The sequence below is a fragment of the Hylaeus anthracinus genome, unplaced genomic scaffold, assembly GCF_026225885.1.
Source record: "Hylaeus anthracinus isolate JK02 unplaced genomic scaffold, UHH_iyHylAnth1.0_haploid 11985, whole genome shotgun sequence".
In the NCBI taxonomy this organism is placed as follows: Eukaryota; Metazoa; Arthropoda; class Insecta; order Hymenoptera; family Colletidae; genus Hylaeus; species Hylaeus anthracinus.
This window is the reverse complement of record NW_026534333.1, coordinates 6543262-6567310: the sequence shown is the minus strand read 5'-3', so window position 1 is coordinate 6567310 and position 24049 is coordinate 6543262. Positions and strand designations below refer to the sequence as shown.

The 24049-nt window shown below is 43.0% G+C and overlaps 1 protein-coding gene across 3 annotated transcripts in view; it reads left to right on the top strand.

The window, feature by feature from the left end:
• The window catches only part of LOC128887249 (protein TIS11), a 31459-nt gene extending 9151 nt beyond the window's left edge, over positions 1-22308 (top strand). For 2 of the 3 annotated variants that reach the window (XM_054142938.1, XM_054142940.1), the window contains exons 2-3: positions 6158-6223; positions 13353-22308. In XM_054142938.1, coding sequence (XP_053998913.1) covers positions 6158-6223; positions 13353-14504 — 1218 coding nt within the window. In that variant the 3' untranslated portion in view covers positions 14505-22308. The remainder of the gene's footprint in view (positions 1-6157; positions 6224-13352) is intronic. The other variant, XM_054142939.1, reaches the window with a different exon arrangement.
• Positions 22309-24049: the final 1741 nt, after the last annotated feature.

Below are 24049 nucleotides of genomic sequence, written 5' to 3'. Positions count from 1 at the left end.
TTAGCAATTTTCTCGAGTGTAGTTCCATCGGGCTTCGAAGCGGACAGGAAGACAGAATTTACGTGATCTAATGCTTGGGAGTTGCCATTGGGAATAATTCAAGATTTTAGTAACAAAGTGGACGTGACTTTTATTGATACAATATTTTCATCGCTCCATTTTATTCTCTGTAATTTATACCGTGCCGAGTGTACTTCGAAAGAAATATTTCGTTTGAATAGTTCGCTGCGTAAAAACACGTGTATAAAATCAACGGAGTACAAAAGCAGTTTTCAGATGCAAGTCGTCAGCTTTCGTTTGGCTTTGGTGATTCGCTGGAGTGGTGCTTTCTGCTCGGCTGAATTCGTTCCTTGCATTAAGTAAAGTATCTTCCTTTATCTTCTCAACAACGTTATACGCTTCCGGTGTAATTTATCCCAATTCACCCTGATCGTTGCTCGGCTACCTTCGCCTTTCTATCGTTATCCGGATAGCTAAACATATTTTTGTTTTCGCGACAAGTCGGTCGTCTATTCCGAACTAGATAACGGAAAACATCGAAAGCAATCGGGGTTGGTTTCGTTATCATCTATATGGGTTTAAATGCATTTCATCGATTAGTTCACAATTTCTGTTTATCAGCAAAAAAGATCGTGTATACTCTTAGTTTCGCGTAGATTTACATTCGCATAGTTTCACTTTACAAGCGAACGAGTAAGCAATTATTGATAGTTAACGATACTGGCTCTAAAACTGCAGAAAATTTTAATTAATCGCGTACATATGCATTTCATACACACGAGCTATTTGTTTTGCTTTAAGAAAGACTAATAATAACTCTAGAATCGTCAGTTCCACTCGTTTCTAACGAATGACTATGAGGAGGGAAATTATGGTAGTCCGTTGCACATAATTACAGAGGGTACCATTAACTCAATTCGGACCTTTCTACCAAACCATGCATTTGCATGATGTTGCATCGCCGATAGAGGCGGATTCGTACCCGCGACCCGTAAATCTGCAATTATTGCGATTATGATACAATAGAGAGATAAGCGAAGCATCCCCGTTATAGAATTCATTAAGGACGGGGTAGGTTGGTCGGAAACGGAGACCCAGGATGTGCAACGTTGTTAACGAGCTATCGATAAGATATTCCGCACGCAAACCTCGCTGCGTGGCTGTTTTTGGCCATGATTCGCCTTTCTCGCTAACCATTACCGAGATACCCGTACGCATATAAATTGTCGTGAATTCGCATAAAAATATTTCGTATCGAGTCACTGTTTTGGAATAGCGATGAATATATTATATTTATATCTTGTGTTGTGCGAGCGCGCTTATCTTGTTCGTTAAAATACGCTATTAGTATACTCGTTATTTTATTTATTCTTCGTTTTAAAAATCTATACAGACCGCAATAGAGAAAGAACATAGGCGATTCATCTGCCGAGGATTTTTCTTTTCGTCCATTAATTCGTCATGTTCGAAGCGTGGTCCTTGCGACAACACCGTCGTAATCGGAAGACGATGGTTGTTAATTTTTTTCGCGACCACAGCGCGCATGTGAATAATACCGTGCGCGCGCGTCGCTCCGAACGGAACCTTGGGAAATAATTGAAATTGCCCACAGTTTGCGAATAATCCTGCTGCTGGCGTTTGCGCAAACATTTCGTCGACGTGAGTTTTTTTTTTTCTGTTGCGTTCGTTTCGAAATGAGAACGTAGAGCAATTGATTCGAGTCAAAGAAAGGAATTAGTTCGGACACCGAGAATAAACCGGGAAGTATGTGGTCAATTCTCGCCGCGTCGCGCGCTCTCCCTCTCATCCTTTGCGTGAAAAATTGCCGGAGGTTAGCGCGGAAAAAGGAAACAAGGATGAAAGAACAAAACGGGCGAGGAAACTAGAAGAAAGCTAACGCAAAGCCAGCATGGAAACGGCCTGCCCTTTTTGTTCATCCATGTGTACACAGAATGCGTGCTTTTTTACCTAACACGAACGAAACGCACATGTGGTTTCTTTGCCCAGATGGGTTTTCGTTTTCTTTTCTTAGATCTGCGCAGTAGGCTCGTTTAAAAACGTCCGCGGTTAGTCGGTGTTCCCAGGACTGGCAAATTTAAAACGTATCGCAAAACGACGACGAGACGATGCACGAAATAAAAATGAAATCGATCAATTTCTTAATTGCTGCCAACCGAAGCGTGTCGTTTTCTCGTCGAGCGATGGTCGGTAGCGAAACACAACGAACCAGCAGCGAGAATGAAAAGTGTTCGCAGCGTTGTCTACCCACACGAGTTGTTGGATGTGCACGTCGAGGCGCACACTTGCTCTTTCGACGTAAACGTGCGTCCAGTTTGTTCACGCACAGGAAAGTTTTCGTGCCCATGCAGCGACCCTTGAATTGCACGGCGTTGCACTCGGTGCACCGTGTTTTATGAGCACTCGACTCCAGCTTCTGCATAACTCTGCATTTTCGTCTGCCACGGATGCACGTAGTTTCTCTTTGTTCCACATGGAAACGAGTTTCGTTCGCGTGCGAAGTTCAACGTATTCCCTTCGTGTTATATGTATACGCGTACGCCGATTTACTTTGTTCCGTGTTTACTGTAACCGCGCTGCTGCGACCTAGGACGACGGTAGGTCATCCGCGATCCGGATGAACGGCTTTTTAACGCTGTTAATGAATGTAAACAAACCACGGAAGGCGAGTGGTATCTGGCCAACTTATTTCATAGGAAACGCCTTGGATCGTTTATGTTACGTTAAACAGCACTATGCTAGGGCTTGGCGCGAAGGTGATACGCTTTTTCTCACGTTTATGCCGTGCTTAGAAGGCGTGACGAGGATAGACACTCTATCAGTTTTCATAGAAGTGGCAGCGTATTTATTCCCGTAATTGTACTTGCAAATGAAGATGAATACAACTTGCAGTTTTTTATTTCACACTTGCACATTATAAAGTGTAGCGAGCAACTAAAACGTTTTGCTACCTTTTGTATTCGTCGATGAATACGTAATGCGTTCAATTAGTCGAATGTCGTGCGCGCAATTTCCACTCGCGACATTTTTCTCGTGTCTCTCGTGAGGCCATCAAGCTCTGATATTCGAAACTGTTGGTTACGTCTTGGGATGGATTTAAACAGTGATTCGAATTTTGTTTGAATTCGAACCCCTTCGGTATTAATTCGGTCAATTTATTATAAAGTAATCGTGTTTACATTGCACAGTCAAGGCTGCTCCGTTACTTTGTAATCTCTAATTCAAATGTAGCACGCGTATTGTTCCGATGCAACATGAATGCACATTTATATGTCGCGTTGCATAAGTCCTTTGCACAATGCGAGCGCGCCGCATAAAATTGCCTTCGGTAATGAGAGGAAAAGAAAAATACAATACAATGGTACGCGTAATTAGTATCGCGTACGTGATTTCCAATTGAGGGAAATCACTCGAATGTTCGCTGACCGCGTCAGTTCCATTTTATTGTAGAGTAAAATCACAGACGATCTCCTATTAGCGCGATATTAGCATGCGTACTTAATAGGTTTAATGGAAATACGTGGTCGATGGTACGATTCGTGTTTTTCCTCGCGTACATGCCACTGCTTGTTTTTCACGTTTCATAGTGGAATTTTCTAAGAGAATAAAATACGGTTTCAAAATGTGCGGGAGTCGGTGATAAATAGTTAGTAAATAACGCATCGATTAACATAAAGTCGTTGCCTCGAGTGTTGTATTTCCAGACTATTCGCCGCGTGGTACGATAATGGGAAAAAAAACAATTATAGCGGTAAACAATTTTCAACGCGGATTATTCAATTTTGAAGAATTCGAAAACCTTCGATTCAGCGCGAACAGATTACATGCCATGCCGTATGGAATATTGTCTTTAATCGGGCAATGCACACGTTGGTTTCTCGTATACGCGCGCATTTACAATTACAGCAACCGTTTGATAAGCAATGAAATCTCGCGTTTGCGCACAGCTGGAATGCAACGAGACCGGCTAGAAAAAGGCGCGACTAATTGACCCTCGACCCTTTAAGATTGTTGACCGTTGGGTAATTGTGGTAAAAATGGTCGACCGTGGATTTCCTGGGTTTTAATTACACGGCCAACTTTGAGGCGCGCCATCGAAACACGCGAGCCAAATGCCTTCATCTCGTAGATCGTCGGCAGACGTGCAATTTGCTTTTCGATAAGAAAAAGATCAGTATTTTTGCTAATCGACGCCGCGGATGCTATCGGAATTTTCGCGCATTAGGTAAATATTTTTCTCACGGTGCAAAGGTTGCATCGTTAACAATTCAATGTTCGTTGTTCACCTTTTTTTTTGTACTCGGAAATATGCGAAACGAAACAGTGCGTTATATAAAAAGAAGGGAAACTAGGTGTTAACTAAAGAACTCGTTAAGAGATACCACAATAATGTTACATAATGTAACAAATAGTTTTAAGATGTGTGCGTTCGTGAATCGTGCTCGCGATAATTCACGTCCAGTCCTAACGTGTTGCATATGCAAACGATCGTAACCGTTCACTCACGTGTTTCGCGCTTTGTATTGTCCTTTTAATTGAATTGTTGTTTTTGGTTATCTCGGTTCTATTTCGACACCAAATGGACGCACGCTCGTTATACCGGTGCTGCAGCCTGGCAGCTTTTTTGCTTTGTTTCCCGATGAATTATCGTTACGAGTCAGAATGGTACATTGATTGCGGGCTAACATGTTTCCCGAGTGGATTAAGCTTGACTCGCATGTTGCCACGTAAATCGTGTCTGGTACGCAACGAGGGAACGACTGAACCGTGACTTGCCCTCGATAGACGCTGAATAATGCGCGCGAGAACAGTTTTCTCGGCAATCGGAAAAATTACCATTTTTCATGCCGTCAAAGCACCACCGGAGCGCATTTTTTCTATTTTATTTCTTCCGTTAGACGGAATGGCGCAACAGCAAAATCCCTCTAGGTCTAACGACTCGCCGCGAGACCTCGTTTCTTTCCCCGTAAAGCGAATACAACAAACGATAAGACGAGGAGATGCCGTGCATCCTCGCGATGCGTCATAGCGTGTCGGACATTGCACGTGATTCGCTACTCGCCGTATCTTTTTCACGCTGACAGTAAACGAGGCGTGGAGTAGTTGACATGTTCCTTTTTTTTTTTTTCTTCCTTCGTATAGATTTTTCGAGATTAGAAGCTGTTATTTGCCACACCGTCGACGGACTAGTACAGGCTGTAGAAGGAATTTCAACAAGTTGTATTCCTCGCGGAAAGTTAATTATACTGTATTCTTTCAATTATTTATACCTAACGAATCGAGCAAATCAAACAAACCGAGTTGAAATAGTTTGACTATTCTAATAGTAATAGGAAAGAGAAACGTATAAATTAATACGTTACGAGTCAATTAAAAATAAATAAAAGCGAAAGAGAAACGTAAACAATCGTTAGTTCGATCGTGCGATGAGTCATAAGTGGTAAAATGGTTCGCGACGCGAATAACGTAACAGTAAACGGGTATGCGAATGAAATATTTCACAATGAACAATTAATAAATCGATCGTTTGATCGAAAGAGCATGACAAATAAATTGACCACGAGGTGGTTTCATTCGTTATCTATTATTCCAATAAAAATTTGCTTCTCTCTCCTGAGCGATTGCGAAATTCTTTTGTTAATTTGTTCGATTACGGTGTCGATACATATCCCTAAAGAACCGCGTTAATATAAACGAACAGCGATTCCGACAGACTTACCCAACGTCGAAGGGAAATCCGGAGCTAAAAACCACACAGCCCAACCGCGTTTTCCTGTCAATTTCGCAAATCTATTGTTTTTCTCGATTACCGAGATTACTGATTTTATTGCGTTTCATTCAGGGGTCTCTAGCTGCTCAGCATATACGTAGTGGCATTTCCATCTGTACGCCAGCTACGTAAATATACGCGAATGGCACTCCCAGTTGAACGCCAACTACGTAAATATACGTAGCGGATAGAGAACGTGTTAAAATTGTAATTTTTTAAGAAGTAAACTATGAATTCTTACTCCATAGGGACATAAAATTTTGTTCGTTAATTGAAGTTTAGCAGAAATACACGAATAAACTAAAATATATCCCAACCGACTGAAAAATTGTACCCTCTCGCTAACTCGATTTGACCTTTTTGTTTCAGGTGAGTCACACAAATTTGACGCGGACGAATACCACAGCTAATTTCCTAAGAAACTTGTCGTCGAAGGTATTTATCATAATTATTCAAAGCAGTATTAAACCAGCCACTTATTCCTTACCTCGAACATCGATTAATCCGTAAATATGCGCAAGGAGATTTGAAATACCTTTCGTGAATTCGTGCTTTTCGTTAAGGTAGGATAATTGAGTAATTTTTTGTCGAGTGGTCAGTACAGTGAGTGGTACGGTAGGTCTAAATGGGTTAAGCAAACGTCGGTCGTCTGTATTTATTCAGTCATTCATGGTTCTCTCTCGCTACTTCTCAATGATGGAAGCAGCACCCGTTCGAATACAAAGTTTGCTCGTCGGTTACTTCGTTCTCGTTGCAACGCCGTTTACGGGCAATCTAACGATACGTTTGTTTTTTTTTTAAATGCGAGAAGATCGTCTTACGAAGAGTACATTTTTTAAATCCTCGATTCACGACATAGAACAGAACTCATCCATCGAAGATTTCATCAAGTAGTCCGGTAAAAATGTCAGGATACCTTTGGAATCTCCTGCAGAGTACAAGATTGACGACCACTGCCCTAGAATCTGCTCATCGCGAGGCTCGTCGGTTCGAATCCTTGAATCGAGGAACTCGTTGGAGAGGCTTGGAGCGCGCAACGCAAAAAGTGCCATTGGGCCACCACCAGCAGGCTTCAGGAAGCAAAGAAAGAGAAACAAGTGCGGCGAATCGATTCTGAAAGTTCGAATCCGGTTTTTACACGGTCGGTCGCCATCTTTCCTACTCGCTATCAAGACTGAATCATACGTTGTTCTTAGTCATCGCGTTTTACAATCAGTCGTATCCCGTGCACACGCACGGCGGTCACGTCGCGGAAGGGAAAAACCAGCGCGCCGAGTCTCGAAAGGGGCGACACGGTCTTCTGCGCCGGAAAGCGAAGCGTTCGTTGGATTCTCCTTATGGCCGCTTCTTTTGTCAGTCCTCCGGTCGGAGTCCGTGGCTTGGAAACATTGTTGAACGTATCTGGCGGCCACAGCTACACGCGGTTCCCGCAATCAATCCCCGATCCTTCGATCTCACGATCTATCGCCAGAACCCACGCAACTGGTTGAATATATCCCGCATTCTTGATCATCTCGAAGAATCGTCGCGGAATAGTGGTTCCGGTTGGTTCGTTCTCGGAACACGAGGCTCTCCTTCGTTTGCGCAGTCATGTCCAAAGTTGGTAGCTAAGTCATTTTACTTTCGTTGCGAGTACATATATAGGGTACTGTCGAACCTTTGTTAAAGCTAGAATGATAGGTATAAAGATAAATTAATTTAGTTACTCGCACAAGTACACCAGGGTTAAAGAATCTGATCTCGAAAGCTTCAGAGGTGCTCTCTGGGTTGTTGATATAAATTTTCCGTTCGTCTTATCATTGTGTTCAGTCTTCTGTCCGTGTTTTCAACAATAGCAGATTATTCTCGATCGCCTAGAAAAATGATCCACGGAACGTCTCCGAGTTATCTTGACGTATTTCGTTGCATCGAGCTCACAATGCTATCTCGTCGGTTTATCGCCTCCGCGTGACACTCGCGATGTCACGATATCACGGCATGTCCGTACCGAGCAATTGTAAAACATCGGGCATTACGTAGCGAGTCCGTTGCACAGGTCAATTCCGAGCAGTTTATCGTTACGAAAAGTGGTGTACTGCAAATTCAAGCAATGAGGTTAACAAGAGATCACGTGCCATTTGTTCTCGTGAGTGGCTCGCTCAACTCGAATCTTATGATTTGTTTCACACCAGAAGAAAGAAGAATCGATGCAGCCCGATGTTATCGAATAGTTGCTCGCGACGTATTCCTCCATTTTAAGAAAAAGTTTGACAGCTAACGTTTCATTGAAACGCCTCGTTAGGGACACGTCCCCTGTTACGATACGCGACAGCTCTGAAGCGGTCGAGGAAACCTATCAAGACAAAAGCAAAACGCCGCGTCGCATATAAACCAAGCATTGGTTTCCGTGTGCAGAACTGTCATCGAGGTTTAACAAAGGGGATTCGAATTTTTGCTGGTCTAAATTGGAGAAATCGCGTCGGGCAAGAAGACAGCTGACACTCGAGCGAAGCCCACGACTACCGTTGAATTGCTTCCACGCTGGACAACCGGATAATTAGGATAGTTAGTTCGAGTCCCGGCAATGCCTCGGTTACGTAAGAATCAGTGCGTGAAGCGCCAGTTTCCATTCAACTGGCGTCGAGCTGCTTCTTCGTTCTTGACTTCGTAGGTCAACCCTCTCGCCTGTTTACTTTCACCTTTGACCTTCGGAATCTATGATCTGTCTGGGCCGCGTTGAACGCGTTCAATATAGCGTCGAAGCCGTGAAACCTCGGTTTCTCGGAACGAGAGCGGGAATGATGTTTACAACGGAGATAGTTGTATGACTGCTTACGTGTAAACAAGATAACTGTGTAAACAAGGAACTGTGTGCAAATTAGATTTCCATTTTGCTATCGCGCACGATCGCATCTAATAACCTTTCGATGTAGCTATGATTGTAATTCACGTGAAATCGATTTTTTATTCGTCAAAAATCTTGGCATTGAGTTTTCGTAACATGGATAAACGTAAATGGACCATGTTTTCAGTCCTTACATTTCTTTCGCTAATTTCACTTCATGATTATTATAAAATTGATACGATTAGTCTCCCGTCGCTATTTCGTTTTCATTTTAATCGTAAAATTCGATTCTTAACATTATTTTGCTCGTGTAAAAGAATTTCATGCGGGATCTTTTAGAAATAATTGGAGCAAGTAATTTAATTACACACGGAATGTGTTCAGTTTCTGATGGTGTTGGAAGTAAGTGTATCGCAAGAGTAATAATCGCTACGTCATTACACTGTTTATCCGTCGCATTACCTTATCTGGCTGTGTCTGGTGAAATTTTTCCACGTGCTTGGAATGGAAAACAGTTTTGCCCAGATAAAGGCAGCGAGTCGCATGTTTAAGTTATCGCTCGCGAACGAGAATCTTTTAACATTATATTTTTGGAAAATGTGCCAGACTAAGGAGAACGTTACGAAATAACAACGAGTCGGAAATGGCTTTTCCCATGAAGCTTATCAAAAGTAGCGTCTTTTGCAATCACCCAGGAAGGTTACTTCATCTAACAAACGTTACTGTTAGACCGCGTATAATTCAATTTCAGATACAAATAATTGCCGATAACATCGCTAATAAATGATTAAATTATCATTTTTATTACATGTTACGAAGCGTTAGGTTCAAAAGATCTCAGCAGATTTGCAAAACAAATTTGTTACAATTCCTTATTTGCACATATGCGAAATCTTGATTTGCACATATGAAAAATTGTTATTTGCATACACGAGAAATCTTTGTTTGCAGCCGTTTGTGAAACACTTATTTGCACAATAACGACGCCCTCCATTATTCATATTGTTCCCTGCTCTAAATAATCAAGATTGATCGATCCATCATTCGGTACGCTAATCGTTGAAATAAATGGGTAATATCTTTTATTTTTCTTATCGTACTGCGAATTTATCCAGGCAATGAACGCGTTAAAAGAGGGAACAAAATTGTCGTTACTTTTCCCTCTCCGATTACGTGAATATCTTTTAGGCTCGGAATGCGATAATTTCGACGATTGCTGTCATCCAAACGAAGCTCGTTCAACATGAAATGTAGCTACTGTACGACGTGTCAACCCAGACGAGTGCATTAAACACTGGGAGCACGCCGACTAACTATCGCGTACATTTGTCGTTGGTGCCGACGTTCGAACCAACGTTCGAGCCAACTCGAAGAAGCCGCTTATTTTCATCACTTTTCCTGGAAACCACCACGAGTCGCTAGAATCGCCCATTCGTGGTATGATAAATGCAAACTACCGGCCATCACATGTTACGACGGCGTTTCAAGAACAGCTTTTCACCCGCTGTTGCAGGGACCGGTGAAGTTCGGTGAATCACCGATGATGAGACGAAAACACCGACGCTTGCAGCGAGAGGCGTCGACCTCCAGCTTACAAGCAAGACTTGTACTCGTTATCCAACCTTTGTGTGTTCAGCAATCGCATTGGATGTCGGCAACTATTCGACTTCGCATCGAGGCATTTGAATATTCCAAATTTACTCCAAACGACTGAAATAGTCGACGCTCGATTGCGTATCCGCGTTAAAAATGCTATTTTCATGGCGTTCTCGCGACAAGTCTTCTCGCAATCGATGCATTGCTCTTTTACGTACACGCATCGTGTTCTCATGCGGTCAGCATGACGCAAGAGATTGGTTTTTTTCTCTCGATACGCGAAGGAGTTTGTATCCGAGAGTTCGCGAAAGACCGATCGCAATCTCGGCGGAGAGAAGGCTCGAGAACGTCGTCGAGGTTTCTCGGAAGGTTGAGAGAACGTTTGAATTTATCACCTTTTTCTCGGTTTCTTCTTCTATTTTCATCGAACTCGATGACGTAGCAGGGTATCCTGCATCGAAATGGTATAACCGAGAAACCGACTGTTCCACGTGCAAAAATAAATCGAAAAGGTGGCTTCCATTCGCACGCTTTTTTTGGAGTAGTTTTCGTTTCGAAGTATCAGATCGAAGAATTACGCATCGGAGAATTCCATTTTTATAGATTTGCTCGTTCAATTGTTGCCAGCGACTCCAGCTTCTTCGGAGACTTTCGCTTGATTCATTTTCCCGTGGATAAACACAATTCCCGCGAGCGTCGTTTCAACGAATCGACTCGTGTTCGTGGCAATAGTTACACGCGCGCGTGTGTGTCAGGCCTCGTAACTTTCTCTCCCGCCGAGCTTTTCACTCTGGATTCGCTCGGTTTCTATCGGTATTGCTCCGAATGTAATCCATTATTATAACTTCCAAGTCCTCCGTGATTAATGATCGATTAAATAGATAGAATTAGCTCCGAGTTACATATTACTCGTCGTTAAATTCATTTCTGTGTGCTACCAGTCGTTTGCGAACGATGGAGTTGGCGATCGGTGTTCTGAACTATTAACCGGAAGCAGATAAAACCGTATATCATCATCAGCATTTAAATATCAACCTATTGGGGAAGTCCCCTTCTCGGACACCAAGGACGAATAAAACGTATCGCGATTTCAATTGCAATTTTAGTTACAATTGAGCCGTTTGCTGCACAAATCGATCAACTCCACTTTTTGAAAAATCTGAAATTTAAATGCCGAAGCACTTTGTGTAGCCATAACTTTTTATATCTGTAATAAGTTTCCCGAATAATAAAGATTAACACTCAAGTAGACGCAACATAACTAGGCGCGGGAAAATGAAACGTGAAAACGTCCCGTTGACCGTTCGCACGTGATTGCATCTGCTACCAAGTCCGCCTGATAAGGAACGTGGTAGCAAGGATGTACGTGTTCGCGTACACGTTCGTACTAGTAACGATAAATAGCCATCGCGCGATGATGATGACTGCTGGATAACCAACACTCGCGACGTCGTCCGTGTGTCTCTCGTTGCATTAATACCTAGACTCTGCCAGGCTAATTGCGAGAACGACCGTATTCGTATTCACGTTGGTGTGTCGTACGCCGAGACACTCGTCTCTATGGTAAATACACGAGCTCGTGGAAATTTCCAAGCGTATGTGAAACTGCGCTCGAGTTTCGATCGGACAGCACGCGATTCATGAAAACGAGAAAGCATTGGTGGGTGGATCGTACGTTTACGATCGGGATAGGAGAACGTTTGGAAGACTGGTTCGATTAGGATTGTCACGTTTCGAACGGTTACAAGTAGGTTAACAATCGAATACTCGGGGAAAATATGTGAGTGATATTTTCCTCGGTCTTGTTCAATTTTATATAGAGAATTATATATGTAGAATAGTTTCCATACCATACAAGCACGCAACTACTTTCTAATTTAATATGCGAAAAGAAATACAGAAATACAGAGTGTTTCGGAGTGGAGTTTAATGAAACAAAGGCTCTCGCAAATGCTGTTTATAAAATACGAGGGTTCGGAAAGGATGGAAAGGTTGGTCCTTTGGGTTCTCCCCGCCTACCCGGATTTTTTGGCCTGCTTCAGGTACCACGCGATTGGGTTGTTTCAAAAGGGCGTCGTGTATTCCCATGTTTCAGGTAGTTTCTTCTTCTACGAATTTTTCGCCTTTCTATTCACAGTTAGGACGTCGAACCTTTGTCCTATTCTCATATACCTGAACACCATAATTTTCGACTAGGCATCATGAATTTGGCCCTTCCACGCGATTTAAAAGCGATCTACGATAACCTTTGCTGGGAAATCGTTGGGCAATTATCGGCAAGAGAAGGATCGTTAAGTAAAACGTATATCATTAGGTCGTTCGAACAGTAGAGAAATCGGAAGCGCTCTTTTTCGAATGAGTCATAATTCATGGCGCAGAACTGTATAATCCTTTCAGTTAGCAGGTATTCGTAACATTGAAAACAGCGCATTTAGTTCAATAGCAAGTTGTGCATCTGGTAGCAAGTTTAACTTGGATTCGATAAGAAATACCGATCAAACAGGTTGTCAATGTTGAATTCGCTCGGCAGTAATATAGATTGCACGCGATGATAAATACAGAAGCAACGTTCGTGTATATAATTCTCAAATAATTAATAAAAATAATATAATTACAAACTCCGCGGTACAATTTTCCAATAGTTCGTTTCTACCTTCCGGCTCTGCGTGCATATAAAATTATGTAAAATATTTTTCACGGTAATATGAAATGACGAACGAATGTCTCCTTTGCGTATACCGCGTGATCGGGACTCCATGCGGATAAAGCAATTTTACACGCTTCCTGTATCCTTGATTAGAGTCTATTAGATATAAATCATCGCTATTGGCCAACGATTTCCATCTGCGTATTATCCGATTACATAAAGCCTTCCGATGTCGTAATATCCCCGGAGACTTGCGTTTTCGGGTAAACGACGCATTGTTCGAGCATCCTTCGGAGTTACCACGATCATGCCAGCAATCAACTATAATGTACCTTGGACTCGTGTCTTAAGAACGGTGATACCGTCGTTAACATTAAATCTCCGTTATTCGAAAAGTAGTGGCTCTTGTCATTCTAATTACCTACCTCGAGAACTTTGATTCTTTCAAATTCTATACCAGAATCTAGCCTCTAATTCTCGTTTCTTTTTCGTTGCAGAACGCAGCTTCCGCGAAAGCGAAGGAAGCAGCCTCGACGTCTGCGAACGCGTCGAGCAACGGAACATCCGGTAACAATGGCGGACACGCGCCCCTTCGTCGAAGCTACACGTCACTGATGAACACCCTGATCGAGCAGCACCGCAAACTGGATCGCAGCGCGAGCGAACCAACGTCCCGCTACAAAACCGAGTTGTGCCGGCCGTTCGAGGAAAGCGGCACCTGCAAATACGGCGACAAGTGTCAGTTCGCGCACGGTTACAGTGAACTGCGCAATCTTACCCGCCATCCGAAATACAAAACCGAGCTGTGCCGCACCTTCCACACGATCGGTTTCTGCCCGTACGGGCCCCGTTGCCATTTCATTCACAACTTCGAGGAGGCGCGAATCCACAATCAGAAGGTCAGCGCGCAACTAGGATCCACGCAGCCGAACATCATGGGTCTGAATCCGCTGTTGAGCGCCGCTGCAGCAGCCGCAGCGGCTGCGGCCGCCGGTGGTAACAGTTGCAACTCCAACGTCAACCAAACCGTAAATAGCGTCGCTTTGCTCGAGCAGATCGCGGCATCTCCGCAAGTCGCGGCTGCGGCAGCCGCGGCCACACCGAGCCTCATGAGAACCAACTCGTTGAGCCTCTGCAGCGGCAGCAACACCTACAACCCGCCACCGTTGCTCAGAACGAATTCCTTGAGCTTGACTACCAGCCAGCAGCACCATCATCACCACTCGCATCACCATCATCACCATCATCATCAGACTGGTTCCACAACGGTCAGCTCGGTGATCGGTGCCACCAGGCCGAAACCGTTGAATCTGAGCCCGACGTTCTCTCTCGGGAGCACCGGGGATTCTATTTCGCCGTCGTCCAGTCTCAGTCAGTCGCCTACCAACTCGATGGCGAGTTTCTTCAGCGACGACTGCGTCCAACAACCGTCCGTGACGAGTCTTCCCACCACGGCGTTCAGCTTCGGTCAGGATTTCGGTCTGTTGGCGACGAGACAGAGCCCGAGTCCACGGACGAACAGCGTCTGCAGTCCATTGGGCTCGGACGAGCTAACGCCAAGAACTCCGTCCCCGTTGTCGCCGAACGCCGAGTACAGGCTGCCTGTTTTCAACAGGATCAGCAGCACTCTCGGCGACTTGAAGATCTAAAGAGGGAGATTTTCCTGGGTCCTTCGACTCTTTGGTATATCATCATTTTTATTTTCTCTCGACATTTATTTCACGAGGATACACAGGTTGCGTAGAGAAGATATATGTGGTTCACGAATGACGTACGTTCGAAGGTAACCGAAAGAGCGTTGGACCCCGAGACTCTAATTTATCTATCGAAAAGACAGGAGAATGTGGGGGAGAGTGGGCGAGCTCTCCCGCAACGACTCGAGGAGGAAAATTTTTTTTTTTTTTAAATATCTGAGCTGCATTTCTCGCGTGTGACGGATCTTCCTCTCCGTCGTACTCGGCTTCTTATTTAAGCGTTTCTTTTCTGTTCGTAGGACGCGTTAGACATATTATTCTCTCGTTCTTTAAACGATCGTCTCTTCCTTTTTATCATAATCGTCATGATTATTATTATATTATATTATATATTATATTATTATTATTATTATTATCATCGCTATAATTAATATTATTAATAACGTTGTCAGTAATATCACTATCGAATACTGAATATCGTCATTACTCTTAAAACTGCATTAGTAGCGTCAGTTCACTTTCTGACTCCGACCACCAGGGCCGTTTTCTTCTCTTTTTTTCTTTAATTTAGGTTTACGGTTCATTTAATCGAAACTCGAGATCGTAATCAGCCCGGATGTTCTCGACCCGCTCGTGAGAATCCTTGGACGAAGGAACGAAACGGATAAACGAGGTTAGAAGTAAGGTTTAGACAGTCGTTCAAACCGTGTGCGCCAACCAGAGCCAACACGACCGAGGGCGCACGCGCTAATAGATCTCCCGTTCGCGCCAAGGTTCGAGCGCATGTGCCTTCGGTTGGCTCGGCTTCTAGGTTTGTACCGAGTCGTTGGACGCGCAGAGAAGGAGACGAGAGAAAAACGGGAGCCGCTGGAACGAGAGAGACGAGCCCAAGTTTCTTCCGAATCGTGACTTTCCTCGTGCAAGTTGTTCTTTGATCTCTCTTGGACTCGGTACGATGCTTCTTCTCGTTCCTTCGGCTCGGTGGAGGGTGTCCACGCTCGTCGCGAGTTTCTTTCCTTCGTTCGCGAGGAAGCTCGCAGGGATCGGGCGTCAAGATCGATCCGGGGCAGGTGAAACGTTGCAATATTCCAAAACACTTAGGTACGTTACGTTTCTTTTCTTTTAATTTTTTTCGAAGTCCCTTCGTCCGCGAGGAAGGGAAGGGAAAGTTGCGTCGAGAGTGAAAGGGAGGCGAGAGTAGCGAGCCACGCGCATGCGCGCGACAGACGATGACGAGTGGCGGGACAGAGAAATAGAGAAGGAGAGAGCGTGGCGCGTTCTGTCGGTGCCAGAGATGGGTATAATTTTTTTTACCTGAATTTGAACGATAAATAACGATCGTTTATTTGTTAACCCTTAGTCGCATGAATATTTTTTTATTTAAAAGAAATGCGAAGATAGAACATTCGTTCGACGTTACATAGTAGACGATCATTGTGACTCTTTTATCTTTTAAAATGGAAATTATCGGTTCTTTGTACGTTCAGTTAACGCTAAACGATAAGTGATCGAACCTGTTGTTTTCACGTGCAGTTCCTGTAACATTTCTTCGGGGAACTTTACAGGAAACGTTCTTTTTTTTTATCGGGTTCCCTGTTGGACACGTCACGCGATACAGGGTTATCATTTGAAGTTAATCGTTGCTCATCTTTGGTCGGGTATCGGGACGGTGTGACGAAGCGCGCCAACAGATCAACAATCAAATCATGCTATGCAAATTAAGTGGCTTAAGAACTCCGATTGTCTTCCAATGTTAGAGCGAGTGAAAGTGTGTTTGTGTGCGTGCGTACCAGGCGCGAGAAGGAAGATAGCGATAGCGATGGCGCTGCGGTGAGAGCACAAGCGCCATGGCGGCGAGCAAAAGGGGGATAATAAGAGAAAGTGGTGCGTTCGCATGTGTGCCTGTGTGTAGCATTACGTATGGGAAAACAGCGTGTCCTCCGAGTGAATGGATGTATGATTCGTATGTAGGTACGTTACACAAAAATTTGCGTTAGGTATTTTATAAGGCAGAGGAGTCGCTAGGGCTTCCAACGATCTATTCGAAGACGTAACACGTTTTCCTTGACTAACCAACGGATTTTTCACGCTTCTTTCTTATTCGTTTCTTTTCTTTTTGGTTTCGAGAATGACAATCGTTTTCGAGATGATTTTTACGAGGGGAGTCGAAGGTACAAAAATTTTGCCATCAGCTTTTTTTAGGTTGTTACCCTTTTCAAGATATTTTTAGCAGTTTTTGATTCCAAGATATCTCGTGACATTCATTTTTCTTTTGCTTCTTTCGAACCGAAGAAATGCTCGGTGACGTTTAGTTTGTTTTCGAACATTTTCATTTTTTGCTGCTATTTGATTTTTTTTTTTTTTTTACAATATCTTTCTTACGTTGTATCGTTCGATGCGTGAAAGGAGGGAACTAGCAAGGGGCGGATGTTGACTTCATCGATTTTAACGTACGGGAGGACGGTAATTATTTTTTACTCCGAAAGTATCTTGGCGAATGCTTCAACAGAAAACTGGAATAGTACGTTTAGGGATATAACGATGTGGCTTCCTCGCAGTGCCTTAAAGCAGGCCTTGAATTATGAAATAAGTGAATATACGGTACGAATGTGTGCGTGACAAACGTGAGATTGAGAGGGAGAGAAAGAAGGAGATATCGTCATTATCGTAGTACATATAAAGATATACATTGTTCTCTCCTGTTGAAAAAAAAAAAATAAATGTGATATGTAACTATTGCAATAGAAATATAAACTATTATTAAAAAATATTCTATTATAGGGAGCGAAAGGGAGAGAGTGTATGAGCGAGCGACAGAGAGGGGAAAAAGAGGTAGAGAGTCGAATCGAGCGAAAGCGAGAGTGAACAAGAGCGAGGCGGCGTTAATTCGAGAGCGCTTCCGGTCTCGCGGAAGTAATCATTTTTCGTGCTTGGAGAAATTCGAAGAGATGTTTCGAAAAAAATAAGTAGAGCGTGAAATTTCAAGATCCATTCGAGCGATTATTCGTTTCGAAAAAGGTTCACTTCCGCCAAGCATCGCCTCGATGAGAATTTTGAAAGAGAATAAAGAGAGAGAGAGAGAGAGAACAAAGTAAAACGAAAGTGCCTAAATGACGTGGTTTCTGAAAAATCGAATACATTTTGTACATATGCACACAACACACTCCTTATGGTAAACAAAAAAAATGTTTTCGTTTAATTTATACTTGAAAGCAAATGTTATTATAGTTTTAGTTTATTAATATTATTATAATATTATTAATATAATTATTTTATTATTAATTATTAACTATTATTTTTATTATTATTATTATTATTATTATTATTATTACTATCGTATTCGCAACGCTGTACGCCTCAGTCGTATACGAAGTAGAAAGCTTCTTCTACTTCAACGAACAGCACGGCATCCATTTAATATTGTCTCCATTATTATTTATCTGGTCAATCGTTTCTTTTTTTTTTCTTAATATTTTTTTTTTCCGTTTTTGTTTCCTCCTGCTTGTAACGATAAAATTATTTGCGAGTGCTCACATACACGTGGTCGGTTGCAACGACAATCGTCGTTCAAAACTCCAAACTAAGGTCAATTAGTCCCGCGTTTTATCTAGTATCGTCGGTACTTTTTGTCCCTCTATATGTATACGCATATAGAGCACCGAAAGTATATATATTATATTACGCTAATTATTATTAATGTTATTCACTATTGCTATTACTATTACTGCTGCTATAACTACTACTGCTACTTTATACTACTACTATCACTAGCACCCCACCGCTACTACTATTACTATTCATTTAGTGCTAGCCTAGCATATTTCCACGGATCGTTGTCATTGATCATATTCTCATCGTTTATTATCGTGATTCCGTGTCGAGAAAAAGTACCCGTCTACCCCCTCTCATGCTGGGTTCGTCGCGTTGCGTTTTCCATCTTTGTACATCATCCCCATTATTTAACGAACACTATTTAATTTTCTTCTCCGCTATTTCGTAAGCATTTCCATTTCTCTCGTGCCTCCGCGCCGTGTTAGATACGGGCTTCCATTTTCCTTTTGTGCTCATCTTTACGACGAATGTAATATTCCCGTCGTGATTTGTCTCGACATGAGCGGGGAAAATTTTATTCCACGCAGATTTCGTAACCGCAGCGTTCGATGAACTGTGGGAGACATCGTTGTCTGTCCTTAAATTATTTTACTGATATTTTTTTTTTTTTTTTTTGCAATAACTGCTCGTCTATTCGTCGATGGTTTATCGAAGAACGGTCATCGTAGCGACGGGAATAATACCTCGGTGAGAGATTGGCATAACCAACGGAAAAACAAATGTCGTTCGTGCGCGAGGTAGATGCGCAGGCATCGAAAGCCCTTTGCTAGGTATGACTGTTTCGAGAAAACGACAGTACCCCAATATTTTAATTCTGAAATGAATTCTTAGACTCACAATGATCGGGTTAACGCGTAATTTATTTTGACCTTGACAAAAATGTAAAATAAAACATAATCATCGCGAAACGTAAACTCGCGCGTCAGCGTAGGTTGGCACGGGTTGCGCGCGCAGATTAGAAAATCTCCCGGGAGGGTCATTCGAAACGAGACGGACCCACATACCAGTCGCACAAGGCAGGGACAGAAAGACAGACAAAGATAGAGAAGAGCGCGTTTACCCGGGCGCAGAGAGTGAAAGTCCCAGAGAGTTTCTTCTCGGTTGGTAGAGAAATAAAAAGATGCGTGGGCACAGTGGGCAGGGCGTACAGAGGGCGAGGGAGACAGTCTTGGGATTAAGGTTTCGTAGATACAGGCACAGCAGAAGTACACAGTTATATTTTTCAAAGAGAAAACAAAAGCATTGGATAGTCTTGAAAGTACAAATAATCGGTGTATTTAAAAACTTGTTGCCTTCGGTTAAATTTCTATCACTCTTCGTAATATACAATAATTTCGTGTGACATTGAATTCACATACACATTTCCTTCGGTTTCGATATCTGTTTTAAACGTATTATCAATATTTACCAGTTGCGGTTTTAAAGCCGTAGTAAAACCTACAATCTTTCCCCGGATTGTAGCGCCTGAAGTCCAAAGACTTAATTCGGCCCTGATGGAATATGGAAGGGAATTGCACGGCGCGCATTCTCCAAAACGACGCCGCTGGGTACGCTTCTCGCCCGTGTCGCGGTTAAAGTGAAACTGGTAAGAGACCGATCTCTCGACTCGCGACTAAATCGTACCAACGAACGGCACACACCGTTTCGAAAGTGTCTCGCGATGACTGCCGCACCGGGTCCCTTCGTTATGCTTGCCGCTCTTACCATGTTTCTGCATTCTCGAGTCCCACGGGTCTTTCTTCTCTTCTCCGTTTTCTTTCTCCCCATCCGACGAAGGGGGATGAGACGAGTTCGAGGAAGGTTTTCTTGGCTTTCGTGGCTGCGGTGTATCTATGGTTTTTCACGATTGAAAGTTTGAAATGCTCTCAAGTTTTGTAGAGTCACAACTCTAGCGGACAGATTAATTTTTTTCATATTTAAAGAGCGTTTTGCCTTAGCAGAAATTTGCTCGCGAGTGGAGCGCCACATGGACTCCTTGTACACTTCAATTTCGCTATACGGCACGCTTCTTTGGGCTTGTAGAATATTTAATTTTTGTACGTTTAGCGCGAAAAGCAGAGCGAGATTGCGAGAGAGTTTTAGTTGATTAGTGCAATTAATTTAATTTCTACATATTTATTCGAATCATTTTTTTTTTTAGCAGTGTCAGGAAGCATGCATGTTTCTCAGTTTTCTCAATTTTTTTTTTTCTGCCATCGATCAAAGAAGCGTGCGCGATTCTTCGCGCGATCGGCGAAGGAAGCCAACGAAATGTTTGTCGAACCATTTCCGCGAGTCCCCGCGGTTGTCGGGCACGGTTCACACTTCCGCAAAAGAACGTAGTAGCTGAAACTACTAGTAGCTAAAGCTCCCCGATCGAAAACGCGCGGGGGATACTCGGTCGCAGCACTGAACGACGCAGAATTCGTACCCTCGTGTTATAGACTTGACAACTTATACATATAAATATAATATTAATAATAAAATAATATACTTTACGTTACGTCTCTTTTTTAATTTAATATATTTATTTTTTCAATCAAGTATTTATATATTTATACAATATTTTATACAAACGTTCTTCACAGATACACGCTATAACGTAAAATGGCGCCGTAATTACGGGACGCCACCGTAACGCGGCAGGTCGATCTCTTGGCTCTCAGAGGAAACCGATCATTCTAGCAACCCTCGCAAACACCAATCCCCCCTGATAATATATTTTTTTTTCTTTTTTGTATTTTTTCTTCCGTTTCTTCGAGACCAGCCACAACCCGAATATCATTTTCTCTTCCCCTTTACTCGCCCCGCGGAGGACCGATGGGACACCATCGGCGCGCCGCGCGGCGATTTCCCATCAAAACGTCAAAAATAAAAGTGTGTATACTTAATTTCTCCTTGTGATACGCGACCGCGACGGTCGTTCGAGAAAGATTTTTTGCGCGGGAGATCATGCTCGACGAAAATAAGAGAGAGAAAGAGAGTGTGCGCGTGTACGCGCGCGCGCCCCCGCGTTTGTGTGTTTTGTATGCGTGTGTGAGTGACAGTAGCGATACGTACTAAGAGAATGAAAAATGCGAAGTCGCGATTTGGGAGCCAATTGATAGGTTGACGGAAGTCGTTCGAACTCGGACACACGCACTCGTCGTTCGGAAGTTTTTCTCGAGACGCGACCACGTTGCCTCGTAGCGTACTATTCGTGTCAGTAATTACGAAAATGGTAGAAAAGTAGCTTCCCAATGGTACCTAAGGGAAAGCGTTGGTCAATCTGGACAAATTTATTACTTATTTGCATTCAATGTCTATAAAATATGAAAAATGTACGACTTTGATCACCCGGGTAATCGTGGGCACGTGATTGCTTTCCATTAGTGCTTGAGTGATGCTTGCGCTCGATAGAAAATATTGCAACATTGTTCAAATCTAAGCTCGTGCTTAACCGTGCCTTGTATTCGACGCGAGCGTTTCTCGAGCACTAGAGGAAATCGTTACTTTGACAAGAACGAATTGATTTGCACAGAGGCAGTGGTCGCGAGCGCGATCGAACTTTTCGGTTCTATATTCGTTTTCCTTCCGGTTGACGATTTATATTTTAGGACTACTTTTAACGGTGACTCTTTGAACCGTCGGTCCGGAAAGGAAAGCGTCAGAGTTTATCGAAAATTTTACGAGCGACCGGGCGCGCGAATTGTTCTTTTATTTTGTTGGTGGAATAAACGAGGGCAGAGGCTCGAACGATTTCGGTCCAATCCACAATGGGACCACAACGGTGATAAATGGATACAGAGTTTCGTGAATCTGAGGAATGGCGAGCCTCGATGAAAAAAGAAAAAACGATATGCGCGCCGCGAAAGAGCGGCGGATTCGGTTCGATCGCTGGCGAGAGCAGAATTTTATTTAAAATTTTCACAGGAATTTTTCTTTTGCCGATGAGAGAGAAAAAATTGTCAAAGTTTTTGGTTCGATTCTGTTTGTTTTTAGCCGCGCGGGGCGAATGCTGTTCTCGTTGCGAGCCGAACGAATCTCCTCCCTTCGCGGCGACTTTCATTTACCGAAGGAACACACATACACGCAAGTCTCATGTACCACGAATGAAAAAATTATAGTTTGATAAGTATTGCCAACAATACACTATATATTTATAATACATTTTATTATTACAAAATAATGGAGTTTGTTCGATTGATTTCATTTTTTGCCGTCCAACTCCTTTTCCTAGCTTCCCGTCATGTTGTTGGAATTACGCCAGCCTTAGATACGTACGAGTATTTTCGATCGCGAGAATTGTGAACGGTAAGTATTTTTTATTATTCTATCATTATTCGGATACATGTGAATATCGAAGCAGCGTTAATACGCGCGATTAATTAACACCGGAACACGCTTTTAATGCCAGTCGATAATTCGATTGACCGCAAGCTGTAAATTGACACGCAGGCCGCGTTAATACGAAACACAATCTTCTTCAAATATTTCAGAAAACCATAGGTACGGTTTTGCTCGCGTTTGTCAAATATTTACATTTGCGCGTGTAAAATGATCCTTATGGCGTCGCTCAGTTGCGTACGTAGAACTGCACAGTGTTTCTTGCGAATGTGGTCTTCGTTTTTGCTCTCTGCATTTATTGTTCCATGTAAAATACATTTATCGTTGAATTTACCAAATGAAATAAATAAAAATTATTTGTTCCGTAGCGTCAATTGCACGAAACACGCTTGGATACTTCCTTTTACCTCGGAGTACTGATTCATCTTGCTGAATAGGAAGGAAAAGGTCGCTCGATTGTCTCGAGGAGCATAGTTTGTTGTAAAATGCACCACGTGTAACGACATTGTCTACCAGGAAATCTACCGTGCAACGTTTATAAACGTCACAAAGTAGGAAACTGCTGCAAGGCCGCGTCTGCAAAATTTTACAGGTATCTCGTGTGCCGTCGAGAAATAAAATTGTCGCAGCTTAGATAATGTCGCGGCTGGCATTGAGATAGCTCGTGGCTCGAACGAAGACGCGGTGCAATTGTAAGAATCGAGCGAATATTTGTTGAGACTTTACCTTCGTGGAAACGCGTACCGTGGTTGCAGAACATGTTTTCACGAAGCGGAAAAAACATTTGTGCGTTTCTTTTTACATTGCTGCAGAGCCTCGAACAAATATTTGTACTTGCATCATTTCCCTGACAAAAATACACCAGGTGTCTTACTTTTTACTTCACAGGCTCCCCCGTTGAATTCGAATGAAATCGATGTTCTAAGCGTATACAAGGATTCGCGCGCTACAGCTTCAACAAGGATGCACGGTGTCGTCAATTAGCGCCCAAGGATATCAAAAAGGCTCAGTTTTGTATCGTCACGCACAGGCGAGTTTAATCGGTCGTAACGGCAGGCCACCACACAAAGGGGAGCAAAAACGAACGCTTTGCAAAAAACACACGAATGGCAATTAACGGTTAACGATGTCGTGCGTGGTCATCGAAGACTATTCATCGACCGACCGAACCAACATCTCGCGGATCGATAAGATTGCCAGAGAAACGGAATTTGAACGACAGCAACGGCTCCGTTTCGCTGATATATCCTACACCTTTGCAACGACGTCCATCTCGGACTACGTTTCAAGTGTCGTTGTCACGAACCTCTTTTCCCCTTCGTTCGTGTATTCCCCACTACGTCTACCACTCTTATCTATTTATGCGTTTATTTTTGCAAGAAACATTTTCATCCGAATCATTTGACAAGGTTTAAGACAAATTATTGTCACACGTGTAACGATACATTTTTAACGAGTTATTATGTCAATGGTTCGAAGCAGCAACGGGTTATCCTCGATTGTATCAAGTCCTTGTTCACCGTCCCTGACCGTTCCGGTCTCGTTGTTCCTCCTAGTGACGATTATGCGGAGGACAATCTAAT